A 26,113-nucleotide genomic window follows, 5' to 3' on the forward strand; every position below is an offset into this window, starting at 1 on the left:
AAAAGAGATGTAAAACAGCCAAAGAGAAATATCATTGACATTTTTATTTTATCTGGCAAATGCCTTGTGTGAAGCCACTCTATAACATCCATTCAACACTGTGCCTGGTATTGTATGAAACAAATGAAACAAACCTGGCTCTCACCTCCTGGGAGCCTGCCACCAGAACCCAGGACCATGATGATTTCAATAAAGAAGTCAGACTCTGTGAGCCCAGCAGGACTTCACTCATGGAGATGAAGATAAAGTATCCTATTAAGCTCACTAATTTTTAAATAGCTTCAACGTTTTGCCTCAGATTCAGCCTTAGAATTAATCACGGTTGCAAAACTGCTTCTAAGGAAAGTAGGCCTCTCCTGCTGATCGGGAGATGCCCAGTTTTAACCACATGCCCTGCCAGTTTGGAAGTGCTCCCACCCATTGGCACAAACGCCTCTACACGCTAAATCTTTCCCATGAGTGGACAGAAAGCCACAGGCTCAGAGGCCAGTGGGCAGACCCCTCCCTACCGTCACCTCCCTGCCTTCCAGCGCCAAGGCTGTTGTGCTTTAAGTTTTAGCTGGGCCCACATACACTTGAGTGGATCCTAAAGAGTGTCTGTACCTCAAGAAAAAGAGCAATCTCACTAATAGTTACTGGCTCGGAAAGGATGACACTTAGGAAGAAAGTTAATGATATGAATGAAATGCAGCTTGTTCCTCTTTTTGAAGTACATTTTTTTCATGCCTTGAGGAGGGTGATTTATAGACACATTTGTCTCTCTTTAGAGAAAATTAATTCCAGTTGGTGTTCTGGGCAGAAATGGAGAGAAGGGAAGGAGACAAAGCAGTTCTTCCTTCTCCGCTGCCCCAACTGCAGGTCTGCACTATGCCTTGCTGTGGCCTCGCGTGGTCCACACGGCAGGGGCGAAGGGCCTGGATCGGTCCCCACACATTTTGCTACCATCCAAAACTTCTAAGCTCCACCATCATTTTCTGATGGAGCAAACAATTTCTTTTAAAGATGATTTCAAAATAAGAGGGGAGACAATGCCATACCCCAAGAACAAGTGAGCAGAGCCTTGTAAACATCTCAGCCCCTGTTTACATGCATTAGGCCATATGCTTTGGAGCCATAACATTTTAATCCAGCTTTTCAACATGAATGGTAATAATAGTCATCATATGCTGGGTACTCACCACAGCCAGTCACTCTGCTAAATATTTGAGGAGGATTATCTAATTAAATGCTCAAAACAACCCCATGCAGTAGGTACTGTTATTACTTCCAGACTCCCTTACACCAAAGTTAGGGCGCTGAACAGCTGTTCCAGCCCCTTTGAGCACCAGGCTACCCTCATTCATAGCACACAAATGTGGAGGATATTTAGGTCTAGTACCTTTGCAATCAAAAGCAGAAAACCATTTCTGAGTTTATGCATTTGTTTTCCAAGAACAATTCTACAAATCTAGCGGCATTATTTGTTCAGGAAATTAAGAGTTCACAAGAGAAAAGATTTCCCTTTCTTGAAAAATCTATTACAACATTTTTTATGGCGGCAGACACAGGGAGGGTGGGTTGGTATTATGTTAAAACTGCAATTGTATACAGATGCTTTAAGAGTACGTCTAGGTAACTACAGTTGAGTATCCAGTAAAGTAAAATATCCCCGGAAGTGATCTAATTTAAAAACCAACCCTTCTGATTGTAAGATGAAAAGCAGAGGCCCAGAGAGGTCACAGAACTTGTCTGGAATCATCCAGAGAGAGGCAAAGCCAGCAATGAACCTCAAGTCTCCTGATTATTAATCCAGAATTCCTTCCACTTCTCCATTCTGCCTTCTAGCCTTAAAACAGAAAGACCAGGTGGGACAAAATAGACTAGAGAAACACAGCATTCTGCCAATAATAAACCATCAAGGCATTATTTAGTGCTCTACCTTTTAGAAAAAGATGTGCCCCCAGATTTAATGTATCTTGTGTGGTTCTCATGAAGATGCTGCTGCCTGGCAAGTGCATCTCCATCTCAGGCTCTGCCTGCCCTCATTCCCGTCTTCCTTCATCACTTGGAAGGCACAGGTTTCCTTAAAAGTATTCATCCTGGCAGCAGAGAATATAAAAAGAAAATTGTCCTTTGCCACACACATTCAGAAACTACATGCATGAAACCACCAGGCAGACATGAGATAGACAAGTCAAATTTTTCATTTGGTATTTGGTAGCTTTGCCGAAAGTTCAACATGATGGTTAACAACATTGTCACATTATTTGCAAGACGAGGAATTACACACTAAGCAGATCACTCTTCTGTTGGTGGTGGAGAACTGGGTGTTTTCCAGGGTTGCTACCAAAATGACAGGAGTGTCACTTCCTCCATCCCCCTGACTCCAGTTATTAGTTCTAGAATGGCCATGGGATTCAAATGGATAATGAGATTCAGGTATATGGTGGAATTATTGGGAAAGAGAAGTTGAGCTGGTAGGCTATACCTAGAGCTCTGGAGTGGGTTGGAGAGTCAAGGGCACAGGTGAAAAGAACTTATCTGAGAATGAAATCAGTGAAGTGCAAAGCCAAGTGAATAGATGGAGAGAACGTGAGACAAGATCCTGATAAGGTTTGAGCAACCAGATCCAGCCACACCTGATGCCAACAATTCACTCCCCTGTTTTACTTAAGACACTTTGAATAGGGTTTCTGTCACTTGCAAGCAAAAGAGCCTTGACTAATACACCCATATTTATCCTTCAAAATCCAATTTAATTGCTGTCTCCTCTGTTTGACTTTTCCTGAGGATCCCATATTGAGAGGTAGCTATTTGCTCACCTTACACTATTTGTCTTTACAGCTACTTCTCCAACTGTACTCTTCATTCTGTATGGTTAGACTCAGATTTACAGTAGAGTTAATGTCTTAATCATTGACTTTCTAATACTTGTCCAAAGCCTCAAACATAGTACATACTCAATATATGTGTGTTGAACTGAATTGAATTTGATTCTCAATACTGTTTCAGGGAACACTGAACCCTTCGATGGTTTCCCATTACACTTAGAATAAAGTCTAACCACTCTGCCATGAGCAACAGGGCCCTACACGATCAGCCTGCCTCCCCCATCTAAGCTCCTTCTACAGTGGCTCAATGCTTCTCCTTGAGTGCACCAAGCCTGTCCCTACCTCAGAGTCTTTGCATTTGCTGTTCCTTCTTCCAGGAAAGCTCTTCTCACAGATATTGCAGAGACCACTCCACTACGTCACTCAGGAATCTGCTCAATTGTCTCCTTACCGAAGAGACTTTCTCTGACAATCTTATCCAAAATAACACTTCCATCACTCTCCAGCCCTCACCCTGCTTATCTTTTTCATGACATCTTTTTCAGACATATCGCTGCCTGACCATCTGGTACATATTTCTTTCTTTCATTATCACTGCTTTCACCTCTGGAATGTACGAATGCAGGGAATTTTTCTGTTTTGTTCACAACTGTACTCCTAGCACCTAAGAATTTTTGTGTTCTCAAAATATTGGCTGCTATACATTTTTAAAATAACCTTAAATTTAAAAGGATGAAAAATAGCAAACCTTAAGATTGAAACCAACATATGCAAATGAACTGTTCATTAAATTGTAACATAATCACCCTGGAAAAAAACAGAATTAATTCCCTGCTAGGGCAGGGAAAGTACAAGATAATCCTATAACTTATAACTAATTTGTGCCAAAGAGCAAGGAAATGCTCAAAGGCTGACGGGAACAAACGGGGACAATGTGTCAAAAGGACACAGGAGCCAGCCTGAAGGGTTCCCATTGACCAAATATAGGAAAATACAAGCATCAAAAACAATAAAGATATCAATAAAATTTAACACAGCAAACAGAATTTACAATCCATGAGTCCCCAGTGATATTTTTAAAGTACATATCAGAGAAGAGGAAGAAGGAAAGATGTTCTCTACAGAAGAATGCCAGATGATATCTAAAGGAAGATAGATCAGAAAAATCACCATTTTATAACCCCCAGTATAATAACTGATTCAGACAGGAATCATCAGTGGATGCTAAAACTACTTGGTGACATATTTGGTGTGTGTGTTGGGGGAAACAGATGTTCACATGGTCTCAGATTATTTATTAATTTCAAAGGGAAAATGGTACCTTTTCAATGGTGAGATCTGGCAGATACCATCTTGACTAAGTGACCAGTAATGGAACAAAGATGTTATATGCCTTCTGATGTGATTGAATAGAAAGTAAACAACATCTTCTATGTAGTGTTCTTGCCAAATGTTTTCAGTGAATCTAAGCATTGGAAAAGAGTCAGACAAAGTCAGAAATGGGACATTCTACAAGGCACCTTGTCTAGACTCTGGATAATCATCATCACAACTGACAACAACACCAACAAAGACATGGTACTGAGACATGACAACCCACTGTGATATATGAATCTTTATTGGGCACTGAATTTTTAAAACTATGCTATGGAGGACATCTGCGGGATAATTGGAGAATTTTTTATATGGGCTGAATTAATATTGATGTGTGTGTGTGTATATACTGAATGAATAAACCACAAGTGTCATAATATATTTCAGTCCTGAAGATGTTGGAAGCATGCAAGAAAACATGACTTCAACTCACCTCCCCAGTGGCATAAAAGTCATTGTCTTTATAGTCAGAGAACAACTGGAAAAACTGAGTAAGTGCACTGCAAAAAGAAGAACAACAATAAAAATCACACGGAATCATGCTATGCTACACAATCTCACCCTTGGACAATAGGCTTCACATTTGAGTTAAGATACTATTATGCTATAAGTTCCTGTAGGCATTTTTTCAACGTCTCATGTGCATAACACTCCATACTCTGTGGATGGTTAGAAGAATACTTGTGGGCTTACTCTGTGATACTCAAAGTTGAGACAAGTGAACATCAACACTCTGGGAAGGTTTCCAATTCCCTGGGTTACCAACTTGGATCACCCACCTGTTGAGGGGACCCTTGAGCAAAGTGCTACAGGCTTTCACCTATTACTTAGCAATTTGTGGAGTTAGTTCTGCAAACCTTATGACCCCATTAATCTCGGGTTGCGGTGAGGTAATGGGAACCTTAGTTGCTTACCAACCTCTCTCTGTGGGGAAGCTGAACATTTCTATATTCTAACGGGGCTCCCAGCATTTCAGTGTTTTAATAACCAAAGAACACAAAAGGTGTAAAATGACTGTAGTCTAAGGGAAAACCACCAAATGGTCACAGACATTGAAGTAAATGCACAGTGGCCTCCAGGGTCAAAAGAATCACATTTAGGAAAGAATGCCAACAGCCACCTTGGTAAGCTGAAATAGATTTAAACAGCCTCCAGAAATTATTTTATAATAAGCAAGAAAAGGGTGGATTATTGAATCATTATCTACTTGAACAAAATCTTTCAGAAAGGAAACAAAAACTTGTGAAACTCAGAAGCTTTATGAATGTTTTGACCCAGATTGCAATGCCTGAGAAGCTAGGCAGGGTTTCTGTTCCAGTTTCCTGCTGAGGGACTAAAAGCCGTAAACCAGCCAGTGAACATGAAAGGCAAGGAGGCCCTGCAAAACCAGGAGAAAGAGAAAGTTCAAGGGTCACCCAGAGGCAAAACTGGGTCATTACAATCACCGTGATCCTGGAAATACTTAATTTTCAAAGGCTTCATAAAAACCCACCATTAAACTCTACTGTAGAGTTTCAGTTTATTTCTCTGTTTATTATTTATGGTAACTAAAATCTTTGTAGCAACTAAATCTGGGAAGCTGCATTATACAGCGTCCATGTTTGTGCTGGCAATGAGCTAGCTTTAGAGCTGATATAAAAATAGGAGTTTATTCTCCAGCCTTCCCTCTCCAAACTTCAGGCTAAAAACTGCTTGCCTTTCTCTCTGCCTGCTAGTTGGAATGGCAATAGACATTTTAATATAGTAAATCTGAACTAAGCCTTGTGCTTTAGCTTAAAGCTTATTTCCTTAAAGAATTTGTCGGAGGATTGTCAGGGCTGCTAGATTTAGCAAATAGAAACAAAAGATGTACAATTAAATTTGAGTTTCAGATAAACAACAAATAATGTTTCAGTATTAATATGTTCCAAATATTTCATGCGACATACATAGATTAAAACATTATTCGTTGTTCATCTGAAATTCAAATTTAACTGGGCATTCTGTATTTTATCTGACAATCTTAGCTGAAGGAGATAATCTCCTAGGTTGCTTCCAGCCTGAAAAAGCAGGATTATCTAGCTGAAGTTTCCAAGGCAAGGTCCCACTTGAGGAAGCTATCACAGAGATTTAATTTCACAGTAGGATATGAACAAAAATTTGGCTAATCATAGCAAGGCCTTAGTAGGTCTTTCTTAAATGGGAACGAAGAATAAAATAGATAAATTTAGTAAGTTGCACGTACATATATCATTTGCTCATTGAACTGTGTTTTCATCAAGGACTATACCATTATGTGGTGAAGGGTTGTTTCAAAATAATATCTAGAATAATGCTCACATAAAATTGCAAATTTTAGAAGTAGAAATGCCAAAATACGTAAGGCATAATACATGCACATGTGTGTGCCGTGCACTCCATGCATTTACTCAGGCACAAGCGCCACATGGCACACAAGGCATGCCTCTTCCAGGTGTTTCCATTTGACGAGCTTGCTGGCATTGTGCCAAGGCCTTGTCAATTTGAGTCAAATCTTAGTCAAAGGCTACGTGGTGGCAGAAAGGTACATTAAAGGACAATAGGATGAAACACAGATTGCAAGGGTGAATGAGTAGGAGAAAATACCCCTCAGATAATTTTTTTAAAAGGGAAGATGGGTTCAGGGCAGAGAAGATAGACGTAAATGATAACGCATTAGAGATCCAAAGACAACCTTGGACTTCGGTCAGCTCTAGTGGAGTCAGGGTCATAGTAAATACAAGACATCCAGGAGAACTGAGGTTAAAATAATCTCAGCAGAAGCTCCGTACCAACAAAAGCCAAACAAGGTGTAGCTTTTGTTGCTGACAGGCTGAAAGAAGCACAGCAACAAGAATCTCGGTGGTTTCGTTCTGTTGCATTAGATCAGGAGCCGTCCTCTGCATTCATTCATTCCACTCCTAGTATGGCCAGGCCATGATCTCTGCCTGCACCCATCACGCAGTATTGTTCTAATTAAATATATGAAACTGTTTCATAGTCATACTGCCATGAAGCTTTGTTTAGCAATACATACTATCTCCCATGCAAACCAATACGTGGAATAGAATAGCAGCATTTCCGTCTGGCTGCTAAGAAGACAACTTCAGGCACACTGGGAGAGTGGGGACTGGGGAGCTTGCTTACTACTGTGTCAGCAGCACCAGGAACCATGTCGGGCACATAGTAGGCAATCAAAAAACAGTGGTACATGCCGTGGAGTGGCTGGGCCCATGAGCCACAGCTGCTGAGCCTGCGCGTCCGGAGGCTGTGCTCTGCAACGGGAGAGGCCACAGCAGTGAGAGGCCCGCGTACCACAAAAAAAAAAAAAAAAATTAGTGGTAGAGGGAGAGTGGCACCAGCTGGTCTACTCCAGTTAGAAAATTTATTATTCTTTAGGAAATTTATATATTTTTCTAAACCAGAGAGGCATTGTGGTCCTAAACACATTCCAAATAGAAAAAAAAAAAAAATTTAAACATCTTGTTAGTGAAAAAGTTTCACTTCCAAACACAAAGAAAAGCAGCCTAAATGTGAATGTCAAATGTCTTTAGGAGTCTCCTTACAGCCGTGCACTAATAATAGTGAAAAGGAATTGGATTTTCAGAAAAAAAGAAAGATGGTTTTCAAAGGGAGAAAAAGAATGTTCTACTCTTTAAACCAATAGTAGACAATTTATAGGTTTCAAAGCGACCTTCTTATTCCAAACACCCATCTGGACAGCTGGAGAGAAGACTCTAGTCACAAAGGGAAACAAATAGTGCAAACCATAAAGGAAACAGCTGAAATCAGTTTTCTGCACTACTCTTGATTAACTACTTTCCAGTTCTAAGAGCCTGAAGCAAAAAGAACTAAAACAGCTATAAACAATGGATGCTTTGAAATAGGTTCTCTTTACATGTCTTGCAAGAGGAGATGAACCACATGTCAGCAGTAAATATCCACTCAGAGGGTCAACTGGAAGCTGTGACCATCTCTGGGGGAGGGGTAAGAGAGCCAGAAAAGGAAGGGCAAGGGTGCAAGACTCCGGCTTAGAGGGTCTGATGCATTTCTTTAATACAGACCCTCCGCCCTCAGGGTGTTTGCTAGTTAAACAACTGAGGTTGTTTGGATTTAAGCCAAAAGAGGGTTGGAGTAGGAGGAGGGTATGGGGGAGAAGTAGGTTTCCAATCTGAAAAATGAGAGCTCACAGTCAGTGCTAAATGAGAAAGACATGGCACTTGAGTAAACTTGTGAAAGACAGCCGGCAGGATCATGTCTGTGGCGGGAAAAAGGAGGTACCTGAGCTGCGGGCAGGGAAGAGACCCCTGTCAGGATCTGGCTGATCTGCCCCCAGGACCCATTCATTGTATCTGGAAGCAGAAGTGTGCGTCCTATCCAGCCCGCCTAGAAACTGAATGCAAGTGTTAAAATAATGGGACATGTGGCAGATGAAAGTGTGCAAGACAGACAACAACCATATCATTTTCTGGGGCAGCAGAGAAGAGAGAAAAATCTCTGGGAGAGAGGCCGGAAGTTCTTCCTTCCTCTCCCCCACTCCCACCCCTCCCAGCCATTGGCCTTGGGGAGAAAGAAGAATAAAACGGAAAGCTTTTGTCAGAGATCAAAAAACTCTTGACTCCTATTAGATTCACTTTCACTTTGGGGACTGGTTGGGTTTGCTCACCAAGTAATTAGCAGAATGAGTGTTTGGTAAAAGTGGGGGGCAGGGTAAAGGAGCTAGTTAACTCTTCCTGGCCACTAGGATTCTTTTAGTAAATTATTACAATGCGTAAAGGGGTGCCCTAGTGATCTGAAAGAATCCAGGACTTGGTCTCTAGTAATAATTTACAGACTGAAAAAAAAAATGTGACCGAATAAGAAAGGTCACTTACTTTAAAAACAAGTACTAAAAAATAGCTATAATGAATGTAAGAAAAAGAAAGGAAGACATTATACGTATACTGTTTGATCAGGCTTACAACGTCACATTTTCTTTAATTTCTTTTTTAGTAAAAGAATAATTTTGTAATATGAAGGGAAAAGTAAGAGACTCGCTAACAAGCTGAGCTTTCAGCCTGGAAAAGGCATGAAGGAGAAACACAAGAGTAAAAAAATGCATTTTGTGAAGGCCACAAAAGGAGGAATCCTGGGAAAGAAAACAAACAAACATCCAAGATGTTGTTTCCTGGCAAGAACGAAGTTCAATATAATGTTGGAAAGCAAGCAGAAACCTCTTAGGCATCTAGGTGAAAGGTTGGAAAATCATCTTTGGTTGAACAATTCTGCTCTGTTTCCATTGTTTTTCAAAAGCTATGTTTACAAAATTAAAATTATGCCTTAAGATGTCAGTTCTTCTTGCTACTTTCTCTACTTTCATACTTATCAATGATAATGTAATAAGGTGGAAAATAGGCCGTGTGTGTGTGCGCGCACACACACACCTCACATAGAAGTATTCTTAAAAGATCTTCAGGAAATGGACTATGAAGACCAATCAATAATACTTCTAGGGCTTCCCTGGTGGCTCAGTGGTTGAGAGTCCGCCTGCCGATGCAGGGGACACGGGTTCGTGCCCCGGTCCGGGAAGATCCCACATGCTGCGGAGCGGCTGGGCCCGTGAGCCATGGCCGCTGAGCCTGTGCTCCGCAACGGGAGAGGCCACAACAGTGAGAGGCCCGCATACCGCAAAAAAAAAAAAAAAATAATAATAATAATAATACTTCTACTACTGGAAGAATTTTCCTGTTGAAATAGAAAAACGTTTGGTCTGAAGAAGGCTGAAAGAGTCAGGGCCTTTTACCTGTATAAGTCTCGTGCCACATCGTCCTCATCCACTGCATATCCCTGGAGATGTTCAGTAAAACTGAAGCCTGTGCCCACCTGAAGGTGAAATAAATAATAAGCAGGTATAAACATAGAGAAACACATGTCCTGCTGAGAGATATCACCTGGGAAGGAAATCAATCTTATTCCAAAGGCCATGACTTTGACCTCAGATTTTTGCCATCACCCACATGCACTCAGCCGTCCTCACAGGAGGATGCTGCATGTCACCTAGGTCCCCCTTCCCTCCTCCAAGCCCAAACAAAAGAGCAGCGCAAAGCTCTGCCCTGAAGTCAGTGACTGAGCTGTGCTGATCCTGCAGCGGGGACCCTGCCAGATGTTGCTTTAAGAACAAGAAATTCACCTTTCCTGGCTCCTGCTACAGTATCAAAAGACCCCAAGTTGTCTCCTCTCTGAAACCTGGAGGATGCACTGCTCTGCCTGCTAAGAAGGAACTTAGGCTGGAGATAAAAGATAGTTGTGTGTGTGTGTAGTTATTTTTTCCCATTTCTTTATTTATGGGAATGGCCACTAAGCCCTTTCACCTTCAGCAGACAAGGGGCTTTAAAATAAAGATTAGCTTTAAACTAATATTTCCTTATACCTAGAAGTTCATGGACAACTGAGCTGTAAATCAATAGAAGAAGCTACTACTTACTTTGGGTCAATAATATACATAAGGAATGCACCCCCTCCACACACACCAGTTGTAAATATTTTTGCTTTTGTTTTTTCTCCAAACACCCAAGAGAACAGAACATTTAATTAAACTTTTATTTAAATATGGTATTATAGACTAGGAAAAAGGATGGTTGACAAAACATGGGGCAGGGCAAGAATGTTGGACTTTTTTCTCCCTATTTTTCTGTTTTATCTTTGAACCATCTGGGAAATGAAAGAAGTTAGAGGAATTAGTTAGAGGACAAAGAAGATACTCCCAATCTGCAGAAGCTGACCCTAAAGTTACTTTCCTATACTGCAGTTTATAGGATTTAATTTCATAAGAACTTCCCAAGGAGAATTCTACCTTTTGCTCCCCCTGAGATGAGGCATTCTGTTCACTGTGATAAGTGACGGGGGCCAGTTTTGACTTTTTATATCTAGAACTCAGTTTGAAAGATTAGGACTTCCCATACTATATAATAACCCATGCTATAGCGAAACCCATATCATCAGGAGAAAGAAACTAATCCCTTATCCTGGATGGTATAATTCAGTGATCAGGACATTTTATAAGATTAGAAATGAGGGAAGGAGAGAAGGCAGCAAGTAAAATTCCCAAACTTGGATGTAATGATACATGTTAGAAAAGTTAAATTTCAAATGTGTTCTTTAAATAGACAATTATATTTTAAAAAGAAAAAAATTAAATCTGTATTTTTTTCTATTTCTTAAATGTACTTAATGAAAGAAAAAAGACAAGAGAGGCCAACACTGCCATTTCACAGGACCCTGGGGATACTCACTGGATTATCAATGTAGAGCATGGAAAATATAGTGGTCCAAGGAAAGTCTCTGGCACGCACTAGTAAAGCAGAGAAGAGGTTTTAGACTGGGCCATTAATAAAACATCCCATCTAATGCCTAGCTCTGGTTAGGAGCCCAACATGCCTACCTGTCCTCTTCAGGTGAGCGAACCCTTGGTGTCCCTCTGACGTTGCATTATACTCTCATAGTAGGGCACAGATACCGGCACCTTTTTCTTCTCCCCTCCTCTCCTTTACTTTTCCCAGAACCAGAGAGTTTCTACATCTAAGATGAACTTTGGAAACAAAACCCCGTGCAACTGGTTCATGCAGAAACACCCATCAACCAGGGATGGAATAAACCCATCTGCCCAATTGGGTGAATCATCCTTAATGTCCAATTCTCCAGCATCTGCTTCCTCCCATCCAATGCTGAAGAGAACCACAACTTCAACAGAATTGTGTAGGTGAATATACTGAGTCACAAACTGGTTCACCCTCCACATTCTGACCCAGGGAAAGTAAACAGTCTCCCCTCCCCAACAAAAAAATGAGATGGAGGTAAACCTGGGTTAGAGCTGGATGTGGTTCCTTCTCCATTCCTTCCTTCATGCCAGCCCCAGCCCTCAGTATCTTGCTTCCAAGATATCCGATCATTCATGTGACGGAACCGTACAGTGTTCAGTTCATGTGAATAACTAGGGATATAATTCCACCCATTTGTCCTACGCAAAAGGGCTTACCCAAATACTAATAAATACCAACTGTTTTCATAAGCCCGGATTGCTTGAGTCAGGAGGAGACTGGCAGAACAAAGCTTGGAACCTTTCACCCAAATTTTAAGGGAGAAAGCAGCCCGGCCAGGACACGCACCCTGGTGGCTCCTCCTTCTTGGACAAATGTTGCCAGAAAGTTATGTTTTTATAATCTGGAACTGTAAAGCTATTACTAGTGGCTCACTGTTCACTCTAAGTTATTTCTAGAGCAGATATAAGGTTCAAATGAAAAACTCTCCATGGGAAAACAGAGTCCAAGCAGCACTTACCGGTCATGTTTCTTGTGACAATATAAGGTCCGTGTTCCACAAAGAGTCCAAACATGGATGAGCCTCCCGGCCCTCCTTGCAGCCAGAGGACGACTGGAGCATTCCACGGATCTATCTAGAAGGGACAAAGAACGCAGTGACTAAATAGAGTACTAAGGCTGCAGAATACATCCAAGCAAATTTACCCCAACCCTCCGTCTTTCACAGCCTTGACTCATCTAAGTCTCATCAAGCCTTCTCAGACGCCAGTGACCACTCTCCACTGTCATCTCTTGTTGTTTTGATTTAGTATTTGTTTCATATGCCGGTATCTATCTTGTGCAGTTAAGTCTTTTCTCACTAATGGCCATAAAAGCCACAGATTGTAGAAGCTTAGCCTTTGTGTGCCCCTAGACACCCAGTGTACTGCCTAGGGCACGGTTAGATTTTTTTAAAGCTCTTTAAACTTTCTGGGGACTCTTCCATTTGACCAACATATTCCCAAAGAGGCACAACAAAGAATCCATCCTCCTCAGTGACAATTTTCCCCTTTCACTGAGAGCCCAAATTGCCTTTCTGATTTTATTTACAGAGAAGGTGACCACGGAGATAACAGGAACTTCATTCAACATGATGAAACTGAGAAGAACAGAGAGAGGCCCTGAGTCATCTAGTCCATGCAAACAATAGCAACAAAACCCTGAACAAGGTATGGATTTATTTAGGAGATGTGACTGATGTAAATAAGGAAAGGTCACTGGCAGGGTTGGGATGCTGGAAATGAGCCACTGGTAGTGGTCAACACCATCACCCCTGATGACAGAGTGGTCTTTACTTCTTTCACGCAGCACCTCGCAGGGGTCGGCACCACGCTAGGAGGAGGTCCTAGCAGAGCAGTGAGTGAAAAAGACAATTCCTTGCCCTCTTCAAGCTGACATTTCATTGGAAATACTGACAGTAAATGAATGAATAAATACGAGGATTAAAGAGTGTGGAGAGGAAATAAGGGTGATGTTAAAAGAGCGAGTGAGGGCAAAGAAAGAGGCATTTCCTTTGGACACAGTGATCAGGGAAGTTCTCAGTGAGATCCTGAGAGTGAAATTGAGACGTGGAAGCTGAGAAGGATCCAGCCACAAGGAGAGCCAGGGAATGATATTGTACATGGAAGAAATCCTCAAGACAGAGAAGAACTGGGTGGGAGAGCAGTGAGCATGGAGGTTGCCTGGCCCTACGTGAAGCCTTGGGAGCAAACTGAAAGAAGCTCCACTTGGTCTCCACAAGGCTCAAAGCAGAACCCGATAGTGAGTCCTCATTGGATGTCATGGCTCATCTGATGTGCAGTCAGTCAGGTCTGGCAAGAAAGGATCCTACTGCTTCAGCCCAGAATGAAATCCTGCAACCTCTTACTTAGCCCAGTCACACAGAGACAAATCAGTGTTGCATTAGAAGGTCAAAGTGGATTGGCTCATCCATCTGGATGATGTGAGAAGGCCGTGGGCAGAAGGCAAGACGAACTCAAGGGGAGGGGATCTGGGACCCACAGCCAAGAACCTGGAAGAAGAGCTGATCTTACAGGGTTCTAACCATGAAAACAGCAGGGACAGAGGGATTTCTCTTATCTAGTCACCAAATATCTACAGAGTCCTTTGGCAGCTTTGGGGAGGGGCCAAGGGAGCGGGCTGAAAGAGTGGCAGCGGTCAGAACAGCTGTGAGCTGGAGAAAAGCCTGCCTAGGAGGGGCCACCTGGGATCCACTCTCCAGTGTTAAGGAATTAAATGAGATAATATAATATTTGTAAAGCCCTTGGAGCAAAACCTAATGCATGATAAAAAGCACATTAAGCACGAATGATTATTATAACTAAGGAAGCAGGTAGAAAAAGTTGGAGCCCAGAGTCAGACTGGGAACTCAGATCAGGGCTGTAGCTCCAAGTGTCAGCACAGTGTAATGGATAAGTCTTGTGAGCTCTTGTTCCAAACTGGATTCCAATCTGGGCCACTAGCTGTGTGACTTTAGGCAAGTTGCCTAAGTCCTGTGGACCTCAGTTTCCCCACCTGTAAAATGGGGATCAATGATAGTACCTATGCCATGTGGTGGTTGGGAGGACTAAATAAATTAATTTTCATAAAACCCAGTGAGTGGCATATAGTGCCTGTTCTACAGATGTTAGCTATTGCTACTGGGTTGGCCAAAAGAGTTAGTTCGGGTTTTTCTGTACCATCTTATGGAAAAACCCAAAGGAACTTTTTGGCCAACTCAACATAATAGAAAAATACTAGGAATTTATAGACAGTTTTCATGTAAAACATCTATAAATGAGAGAATAGGAAAAGTGGGTCGTTTGCTGTTTATTCTTGCTCCTTTGGACATCTTCCCTGGTCAGTTTTTCGCTAGTTGGTTCTCTTGCCTCAAGTGTTGCAAATGTCTATAAAGAATTCAAGAGAACCAGGAACTTATAAGTTGCGGCAGAAAAAATTAACATCAAAGCTGGACTTTTAAAGCCACTGTAGGGAAGCAGAGTGACCCTGGAACTGGTAGCCAGACAGGTGCTGGTTCTACTGGGCCACGTAATAGCTGCGTAATCCTGGGCCTCAGATTCTTCCAGCCCTCTGCTGCCTCGTCCATCAAAGGGCAATAAATGCTCACCTCACAGGCTTGCCCAAGGACCCTAATGAGAAAATGTATCATGAAATGATACTGTCAACTCTACTGTGCTGAATAAATATAACTACCTCTGCCCTAGACTGCCTGGCCCCAACTGTGTGTTTTGTTTGAACAAGTGATTTTTATCTCCCCTCCAATCCGCTATCTTGCTATTCAATTTCACTCCCCAGGACCACCTTCCACTTGTATTCACTCAGCAGTAGGAGAGTATTAGAGGTGGAGACAGGATGGAATCTAGATGGAAGTAGTTCCTGCCTCCCGGGCGTGTGAGATACTGTGAGTCCATCCATTCCAGCAGACCTCCAGCCCCCCACTTCCTTCCTATCATGCACATGAGCTTCTAGAAGCCCTGGAGAGCTACCCATGAGCCAGTGGTTCTCAACCTTGGACACCCATTAAAATAACTCAGAGAGCTTTTTTTTTTTAAAAAAAACTACTGCTCAGGCCCAAATCCCAGCGATTCCAATTCAACTGGTCTGGGGTGAGGCAGGCACCCGTCCGTTTTAAAAGCTCCCAGGTGGTTAAATGTACAGGCAGGGCTGAAAATCTGTGAGGCTGATAGACAGTTTGCCCTCTTGGGTGCCCGGGGCCCTCTGATCTCCACCCTATCCTCCCCTGCTTTTCATGTCCCTTCCTGTGACCTGGCACAATGATGGGACCTCCGGGCTCTCAGAAAAATAGGCTGACCCTGAGAGGCCACACTACAAAGTCAAGTCTAACACCTCAGTGCCAAACATCTTTATTATGCGACTTTGAAGCACAGGACACTGAATTCTTGGAATGCTTAAATAATAGGAGATCTGCACACACACCTCCAACCTCAGCTGACCCTGCTCCTCAAATTTACTTTCCTGAAGGAGGTGAATGAGCTCAACAACCTCTGAAGAAGCTCATTTTTTAAAAGAAAACTCCACGCACACATCTTCTTACTCTGATGAGCCAACCAACCTGTGAACTAATACTACCCGTATCCGGAATGAAATGCAAAAGTCAGATGCTGGAAAACAAAGGTTCACGTGTACATCGCAAAAAGTTAGTTATAACACAGTCTGCGGACTTCTGTAATATGCTGTGACATCACAATGTCATGACATATAACAATAATTATGTCAATAATAATGGCATAAAGTTATTATGTGATAATTCCTTGGGTGATATATTCAAGCTCTCAGTTGTGAGAATGAAACCCTTCTCCCACTTGCTACCCCCCATTTAGGAAAGAATAAAAGTAAATGAAGACACCCTGAACAAAACCACACTGCAAAACTTAGGATCAAATGAAGTAAGAAACAACTGCTTTACTTCATTTACAGATTTACAAAATTCAGGACTTTTAAAGTACTTATTATTTTGAAACTATAATTCAAGAGTGTATGAAACAAGAGAGAGAATGTGTTTATTTTTGTCCAAATTTTGAAAAATTTTACTTAAAGCTTTTCATATTATAAAGAAAGTACTTATTCTTAATTTGTTTCCAAAGAGGGTATAAAAAAATTCCCCCTTGCCCCACCAATCCTATTCCCTAGAGATGATCATAGAAATATTTAGTCTTCCAGATTTTTCTCTATACCCCACCTCACCTCCCCACATGTACATATACACGTATCTTACAGATGTTACATATGCGATATACATAAGCACTTTTTTTTTTTCAAAAATAGAATCAGGCTATACATAATATTCTGTATCTGCTGTATTCACTTAACAACATGTTGTGGAAATATCTTCATATCGGTACATATTATCATTTGGCTGAATAGTCCGACACTCTGAATTTACAACAATGTATTAATTCATTTAACATATAACATGAACAGGCATTATTCTAGGGCTGGGGATTCAGACCAGCTCCACTCATGGACAGGAAGGATACTTAATGATTAAGAGCATAGGTTTTGGCACCAGACTGCCAGGGTATGAATTCTAATTATGTGATTTTAGAGCTGTGTGACCTTGGGCAAGTTACTTAACGTCTCTGTGTCTCAGTGTCTTCTGCTTGAAAATAATAATAATAATGTCTGTCGTACAGGATTGCTGTGCAGATCCAGAGCTAATATACGCCCAGCAATTGAACAGCTCCTGACATGTCTACTTAAGTGTTAGCTCTGATTACTTTTCTGGTAAGGTGGGAAGACAGGTAATAAATAAATAAGCGGGTGATATGAAAGAGCAATGGAAGGCGTTACATTGAACACTTAAAGAAGTCCTCTGGTGATGGGCTAACATTTGAGCTGAGACCGGAAAGGTGAGTAATCCCCTACTGATAAAAATTTATATATTTAATTAAAAAGAAAATAAAATCTCTACTAATGACATATAGGTCAGAGTAGTGTAGCAAGAACTGATGATCAAAAAGAAGGGACAAGGAAATTCTAAATATAAAAGAAGGGACAAAGGAATTATAAATAGTTAAGTGAGAAGTCTTTCTAACAACAGAAGGGTGGGCACGCAGGTCCCACAAATCTGCCCTCTTCTTGGTGAGCAAGAAACCATGGCTTTGCCTCAGAAGTCCTTTCAATTCTTCTGGTGACCCCTGGTGGCCAATTCAAGAACTTGGACATTCCTCCCTCAGGGTTTGTTCCTAAAGGAACAGCCCAGAAGGAGGCAGGTTATCTACTGTTTTATAGATCCCTACTGAAGTAAATTTCAGTCTCTCACATTAGTACATTCCATTATTTATTCACTATGATAGTGAAAAAATCATCTACCCTATGCCTTAATAGATTGTTATTCGAAGTAAGTAAAACATTTATTTGGTTTAACATTCTGTACTTAAAGAGATTCTTAGAAACACCCAGCTTTTTCCTTTCTCCTTGCTTCTAAGTGAGTGTAGAGGAGACTCTATATGGGAACACTAATGAAATGAAACCAGTACTCAACCCTCCTGCCCTACTGCTTCCCACGTGGGTAGCATCCCCTCATGTTCTGAGTCTTCCTTTTCATCCCTGCTCCCCATCAAACCATACCCATCTTCGTTCCGTCCTCCCAGGCCCTCCTCTACATCACGTGGTAGAGATAACCTTCTACTCAGGCCTTACACATAATCACTGAAGTAGTACATTCATACATCAGGGCCAGGGGAGCACTAAAGACTTGCCGATTTCAGTACTCTCAGGTAACAACACTGTATTTTACACAGAGGACTTGCTGGAGCAACTCTAGGGAATCTTAGGTACCCAACAAGTATTGGGGCAATATTTTCTGCCAATGCCTAGGGCTGGGTACATATTCTAGCCACCCTCTTCCTGAACCCCCAACAAGGAACACCACACTTTGTAAGAGAAAACAGCAACTTAACCACTATAGACTCAAATCAATGTACCACTTAAAATAAGAAGTACAATTAGTAAATTAATTAAGTCTCCCTTCACACTTCTATAGGCAGAGGCTGATCATTTTTGGTTTAAGCAATGTGTTCTGTCATAATGGAAGTCATTAGTACCCCAAGTAAATGTTTTGAAATTCCCCCGAGTATGTTTGAATGGACTCGCATTTTGCCACACAGATCCCAGTTCAGCTGCTACACTAATGGTATTAATCAAGACACAGCTTTTTATTTAAAGCAATTGTTTTTTTGCCTAGAATTGTTAACTAGGTACCTAACAAAATTTTTTAATAGTATTTTTAAATTAATTTATTTATTTTTGGTTGTTTTCGGTCTCCATTGTTGCACGCGGGCTTTCTCTAGTTGCGTCGAGCAGGGTCTACTCTTCATTGGGGTGCACGGGCTTCTCATTGCAGTGGCTTCTCTTGTTGCAGAGCACAGGCTCTAGGCGCGTGGGCTTCAGTAGTTGTGGCACGCAGGCTCAGTAGTTGTGGTGCACGGGCTTGGTTGCTCCGCAGCATGTGGGATCTTCCCGGACCAGGGATTGAACCCGTGTCCCCTGCGTTGGCAGGTGGATTCTTAACCACTGCGCCACCAGAGAAGTCTCCCTAATAACATTTAAATTCTACATACATACTCCCAACACATGCAAACAACTTGCTTAAGACATTCAGTGCTTTTCAGGGGAATTTTACTTACAGAGGTTGGTTTCGGCCACTCACTTAAAACTTCCTACACAATGACTGTTGCCACTGCACTATCATACAGGCAACTAACTTTTCCAAACTTTTTTCTGTTTCTGAAGCCTCCTTATATCACTCCCAAGCTCCCACTGACTCTCAACAAGCTTTGAATTGTCTCATTAATTTGAGCCAACTCACATCTCACTAGAATTCTCTTTACCTTTCTCCTCATTAACCTTTCTACCTGGCTCTCATTCCTTCATGAGGTAAATCTGGCTTCTCTGTGCCTCCTTCAAGAAAGCTGGACATTAGAAGGAATGGGGGGAGGGTGTTAGAGAAAAGGCCTGACTTTCCTTTCTTAATGCATAGAAAGAAATTGCTGAAAAGGTTGCTTTCTTCTCCATGTTAAAATTTCATTTCTCAGGGTTTCCCTGGTGGTGCGGTGGTTGACAGTCCGCCTGCCGATGCAGGAGACGTGGGTTCGTGCCCCGGTCCGGGAAGATCCCACATGCTGCGGAGCGGCTGGGTCCGTGAGCCATGGCCGCTGAGCCTGCGCGTCTGGAGCCTGTGCTCCGCAACGGGAGAGGCCACAACAGTGAGAGGCCCGCGAACCCCAAAAAAAAAAAATTTCATTTCTCAAAGGGAATCAGGCACGCAAAGGTTTCTTCAAAGATTGAATATATCTATGGATGGGATAATCTGTAATTTATCTTTTGTAGCTACTTTCTTTTTGATTTGTCTCACTCCACCTACCTTCTACTTTTCTAGGTCTCTGATGCCATTAGCACATAGCAAAGAGAAGATAAACAGTGAAAGTTAAGAAGATAAATGTCTGTGACTTCCACAGCTTTACTGTTACTAGTGGATTTGTAGCCATCCATGGTAGACATATTTTAAGAGATCTGTCCAGACCACATTCCCTTCTCTAAGAATTGATTCTCCATTCACCAATGGAAAGAGCCCATTAGCCATGTTTATTATCACATGACCCAGCAACCTCAGCCTCAGCTGATTGGACCAAGAAAGAACACCTGACCCAAACTGGGCCAATCACACTTTGCCCCCAGGAGAAGTGCTAGTTAATCTCTGTTGATTGTACAATCCAAGGACCGATAGGCTTGGAAACTGTAGGGTAGCCATCTTCTGCCAAATGCCTGTAGAAGCAAAGCACATTGATCTGCAACGAAGCACAGATGAGTGATCCATTGGTCTTGACAGAATAAGGCTGAGACAGAAAGACTGGCTGCCCTGGCTCCTGACGCCTTCTCAACAAACACACAGTAAATTTTTCTACTTTTTTAACTATTATTTTTTCAACCTGGAAACACTGACCTTCAATTCTGTTACAAGTTCTAGTGTTTGCCCTGGCCCCCATCAGCCATGAGTATCATATCCAGCCCAGGGCAAGAGTAGGGGCAGAATGCCAGAGGGGTCTGCTCCCCCCTGAGCCACTTCCTCAGTGTTGGCCAAATGCCAGCATGCTAGGTAGGCTTCCTGTGTCCACCAAGGAACAGGGAGATTTTAACATAAAGGGGTATTCATTATAATGGGAGAATAACCATAAATATATAAAGAGAACTCTAAAGTGTATTCTGGGCTGAGGGAGAATGTCCACGGATGGACAAACTCATAAGGTGGGGCGCGGCCCTTCCCAAGGCTACGGTCCAGACCTTGTTGGGTAGCTGAGAAGTTCAGGCAAAGCTGGCCAACAACCCCTGGGCAAGTAGGAAAGGCCTCCTGGACAGTGGGCTGTGGTGGCAGGGCCGGGAGTGCAGAGGAAGTCAGGATGTTGGGAGCCTCCTTGCTTGAACGAAGGCACAAAACCAGGAGTGCACGGTGTCCACGTCAGGAGGGCTGTGGGAAGACACTCTCCGGGATGCAGGTGGTCCAGGCTGGTGAGAGGGTGCCAGAGAAAGCTGGGCTGTAGGAAGCCTGCTCACTGGCAAGACCTGGGATGAATGGTGTCTATCTTGCGAGGGCCATAGTCAGGTGGTCACTGGGACAGAGTCCAGACTGTAAGCCTGCTGAGGGTCTTCGCGGTCTGGGTGCCCAGCTAAGGCAGAGCGCCACTGGTTGTCCCTCCACACACACTGCTGACAGACTGAGCAGCAGGTCCAAGAGAAAGCAAAACGCAGGACAAGGGGCCAGGAAAAGAAGCCAATTTCCTCCTGCAATGTCCCTCCAGCACCCTCTACTGTCAAAGCTTAATATCGTGTTCACTGAAAATTCAATACACGTTAAGTTGATCAGTTATTATTTGAACATAGGGAGTATAAGAAAATATGTTTGGAGATTACATTAGAGAAAGATGCAGGAACTAGTCCATAAGGAATCTGGTGTGTTTAATAAAGTTGTTTAAAAATTTATAATAGAAAAAAAAAATAAAAAAATAAAAATTTATAATAGATTATACTTGTTCGTAGAAACCAATCTGGAAAGCATAAAACAGACAGAAAAAACAAGTTTTTTTAATCCTCCTAGCCTAAAATCATTGTGAACATTTTGATAGCATTTGTATTCTTGCTTTTACATTATGATTTAATATGTAAATAAATTTGCTTTTGTCTTCAAAAAAAAATATCGTGTTTGCTGAACAGGAAAAATATTTAAAACTCTAGTACTGTGGAGCAGGTAAGAGGGTAGAATTGGAGCCGAGAGGCAAAAACCACAAAAAACAAAAAAAAAGTACAAAAAACACAAAAGCGCACACACAAACACACACACAACCAAAAGAAAACTGGTACAGTAGTCACCACTCCAGAAGTTCTAGATGTCACAAGATATCACAAACATAGCCCAAAAGTACATGACAAGAGGCTCTATGAGCTATCTAATGCTGCATAACATGTCTCTAAAATTTAGGGGCTGAAGACAATAATAATCACTTATTATCTCTCTTGCTTTCTGTGGGACAGGAATTTGGGGCTATCTGGCTGGACAGTTATGGCTCAGGGTCTCTCATGAGGTTGTAGTCAAGATATCAACCAGGGCTGCAAGTTGTCTGAAGGCCTGACTCCAATGTTGACTGGAGGGTGGAGGCCTCACTTCCTCTCCAGAAGAGTTTGTCCATATGGCTGTTTTAGCATCCTTCCAGCATGGCATCTGGCTTCCCTCAGAGTGAGTGGTCCAAAACACCAAGGCAGAAGCAGCATTGTTCTTAATGGTCCAGGCTTGGAAGTCACACACCATCATTTCTGCTATTAATGTGTGGGTCACTAAGGCCAGCCTTGATTCAGTATGGAAGGGGACTACACAGGAGAACACATACCAAGAAATGAAGATCACTGGGGACTCTCTTGAAGGCCAGTTACCACAGAGGCCACAAATTCAAGAGTTCATTCACAAACCAGAGTTCTCGGATGCTTTTATAACTTTGGTTGCACATTAAGGGATGTTTTGTAGGCAAGCCGACTAAAACTGTAGATACCATAGAATGCAAGACTAGGAAGGGACCTTAGGAATCAACTTTAACATCTTTATTTCTCTATGAGAAAATGGGGGCTCAGAGAGTATAAATGCCCTGTCCCAAGTTATATAGTGAGGAACCGCAGACCTGCAACTAGAATCCCAGTTTCCTGACCTCTAGTTCTCTCTTCCTAAATTCAAGTGCACGGACAACTGCAATGGAATCACTGTGGAGCTTGATAGAAATACTGATCCCTGGGCCCTCTCCAGATCAAATGAAACAGAATCTCTGCTGGGAGAGACTGCACACTGAGCTGGGGAATCTATCATATTTGTAAAGCTCCACGGATATGTCTGACGAGCTGTAGCAAATTTGGGAACTACCGCTTTCTACCACCCTGACTGTTACTGAAGCAGTCCAGACACCCAGAGGAGGGAGTGAACTGAGTTTGTGCAGAGGCCCCGTGGAGCCTGATTCCATGTCTGCACTCCCTGGGTGGGCTTTTCTACTGGCTTCCAGGGACCCTTGGGGACCTGCTCTCCTGCTCCCAGAGAGAATGCCTTCTGCTTTGGCCATGTGCATCAGAGTGGCTCACTGCCCCTGCACCGCACTGTGGATTTGTGGACCTGGACCGTGTTGCTGGATATCTTTTTCCAATGAAAAGGATGCTAATATCAAAAAATAATAATCCATATGTCTTTTTAGATTCGTGAACATGAAAAATCCCAATTTCACTTTGTAATTTCCTTACCCAGTAACAATTAATCCACATTCTTGGCTGGCATCCAACTCCTTCCAATTTGGAATTGCTCCTTATCTCTTGCTTCTTTAACCTCCCCAATTGTGTCTGATTTTGTTCTGTAGAGTATTTGTGTTAATACGAGGAAAACTAACAATAATGATGATGATGATGATAATGACATAATAACAGCCACTCTACTTACTATGTATCTATTTTTATTTTATTAATTTTTTTTACATCTTTATTGGAGTATAATTGCTTTACAATGGTGTCTTAGTTTCTGCTTTATAACAAAGTGAATCAGTTATACATATACATATGTTCCCATATCTCTTCCCTCTTGCATCTCTCTCCCTCCCACCCTCCCTATCCCACCCCTCTAGGTGGTCACAAAGCACAGAGCTGATCTCCCTGTGTTATGCGGCTGCTTCCCACTAGCTAGCTATTTTACGTTTGATAGTGTATATATGTCCATGCCACTCTCTCGCTTTGTCACAGCTTACCCTTCCCCCTCCCCATATCCTCAAGTCCATTCTCTAGTAGGTCTGTGTCTTTATTCCTGTCTTACCCCTAGGTTCTTCATGACATTTTTTTTTCTTAAATTTTATATATATGTGTTACCATACGGTATTTGTCTTTCTCTTTCTGACTTACTTCACTCTGTATGACAGACTCTAGGTCCATCCACCTCATTACAAATAGCTCAATTTCATTTCTTTTTATGGCTGAGTAATATTCCATTGTATATATGTGCCACATCTTCTTTATCCATTCATCCGATGATGGACACTGAGGTTGTTTCCATCTCCGGGCTATTGTAAATAGAGCTGCAATGAACATTTTGGTACATGACTCTTTGAATTACGGTTTTCTCAGGGTATATGCCCAGTAGTGGGATTGCTGGGTCATATGGTAGTTCTATTTATAGTTTTTTAAGGAACCTCTATACTGTTCTCCATAGTGGCTGTACCAATTCACATTCCCATCAGCAGTGCAAGAGGGTTCCCTTTTCTCCACACCCTCTCCAGCATTTATTGTTTCTAGATTTTTTGATGATGGCCATTCTGACTGGTGTGAGATGATATCTCATTGTAGTTTTGAATTGCATTTCTCTAATGATTAATGATGTTGAGCATTCTTTCATGTGTTTGTTGGCAGTCTGTATATCTTCTTTGGAGAAATGTCTATTTAGGTCTTCTGCCCATTTTTGGATTGGGTTGTTTGTTTTTTTTGTTATTGACCTGCATGAGCTGCTTATAAATTTTGGAGATTAATCCTTTGTCAGCTGCTTCATTAGAAAATATTTTCTCCCATTCCGAGGGTTGCCTTTTGGTCTTTTTTCTGGTTTCCTTTGCTGTGCAAAAGCTTTGAAGTTTCATTAGGACCCATTTGCTTATTTTTGTTTTTATTTCCATTTCTCTAGGAGGTGGGTCAAAAAGGATCTTGCTGTGATTTATGTCATAGAGTGTTCTGCCTATGTTTTCCTATAAGAGTTTGATAGCTTCTAGCCTTACATTTAGGTCTTTAATCCATCTTGAGCTTATTTTTGTGTATGGTGTTAGGGAGTGATCTAATCTCATACTTTTACATGTAGCTGTCCAGTTTTCCCAGCACCACATATTGAAGAGGCTGTCCTTTCTCCACTGTACATTCCTGCCTCCTTTATCAAAGATAAGGTGACCATATGTGCGTGGGTTTATCTCTGGGCTTTCTATCCTGTTCCATTGATATATATTTCTGTTTTTGTGCCAGTACCATAGTATCCTGATTACTGTAGCTTTGTAGTATAGTCTGAAGTCAGGGAGCCTGATTCCTCCAGCCCCGTTTTTTGTTCTCAAGATTGCTTTGGGTATTCGGGGTCTTTTGTGTTTCCATACAAATTGTGAAATTTTTTGCTCTAGTTCTGTGAAAAATGCCAGTTGTAGTTTGATAGGGATTGCATTGAATCTGTAGATTGTTTTGGGTAGTAGAGTCATTTTCACAATGTTGATTCTTCCAATCCAAGAACATGGTATATCTCTCCATCTATTTGTATCATCTTTAATTTCTTTCATCAGTGTCTTATAATTTTCTGCATAGAGGTCTTTTATCTCCTTAGGTAGATTTATTCCTAGATATTTTGTTCTTTTTGTTGCAATGGTAAATGGGAGTGTTTTCTTGATTTCACTTTCAGATTTTTCATCATTAGTGTATAGGAATGCCAGCGATTTCTGTGCATTAATTTTGTATCCTGCTACTTTACCAAATTCATTGATTAGCTCTAGTAGTTTTCTCGTAGCATCTTTAGGATTCTCTATGTATAGTATCATGTCATCTGCAAATAGTGACAGCTTTACTTCTTCTTTTCCGATTTGGATTCCTTTTATTTCCTTTTCTTCTCTGTTTGCTGTGGCTAAAACTTCCAAAACTATGTTGAATAAGAGTGGTGAGAGTGGGCAACCTTGTCTTATTCCTGATCTTAGTGGAAATGCTTTCAGTTTTTCACCACTGAGGATGATGTTGGCTGTGGGTTTGTCATATATGGCCTTTATTATGTTGAGGAAAGTTCCCTCTATGCCTACTTTCTGCAGGGTTTTTATCATAAATGGGTGTTGAATTTTGTCGAAAGCTTTCTCTGCATCTATTGAGATGACCATATGGTTTTTCTCCTTCAATTTGTTAATATGGTGTATCACATTGATTGATTTGCGTATATTGAAGAATCCTTGCATTTCTGGAATAAACCCCACTTGATCATGGTGTATGATCCTTTTAATGTGCTGTTGGATTCTGTTTGCTAGTATTTTGTTGAGGATTTTTGCATCTATGTTCATCAGT

The 26,113-nt window shown here is 41.7% G+C and overlaps 1 protein-coding gene across 2 annotated transcripts in view; it reads right to left on the reverse strand.

Moving 5' to 3' along the window:
- The window catches only part of CPVL (carboxypeptidase vitellogenic like), a gene marked incomplete at its 5' end in the record, with an annotated part of 100,962 nt that overhangs the window by 62,792 nt on the left and 12,057 nt on the right, over window positions 1-26,113 (reverse strand). For both annotated transcript variants that reach the window (XM_082846271.1, XM_082846272.1), the window contains 4 exons: window positions 4,618-4,684; window positions 9,964-10,043; window positions 11,453-11,511; window positions 12,498-12,612. In XM_082846271.1, coding sequence (XP_082702397.1) covers window positions 4,618-4,684; window positions 9,964-10,043; window positions 11,453-11,511; window positions 12,498-12,612 — 321 coding nt within the window. The remainder of the gene's footprint in view (window positions 1-4,617; window positions 4,685-9,963; window positions 10,044-11,452; window positions 11,512-12,497; window positions 12,613-26,113) is intronic.

The sequence above is a fragment of the Leucopleurus acutus genome (assembly GCF_964270905.1).
Source record: "Leucopleurus acutus genome assembly, chromosome: 9".
NCBI lineage: Eukaryota > Metazoa > Chordata > Mammalia > Artiodactyla > Delphinidae > Leucopleurus > Leucopleurus acutus.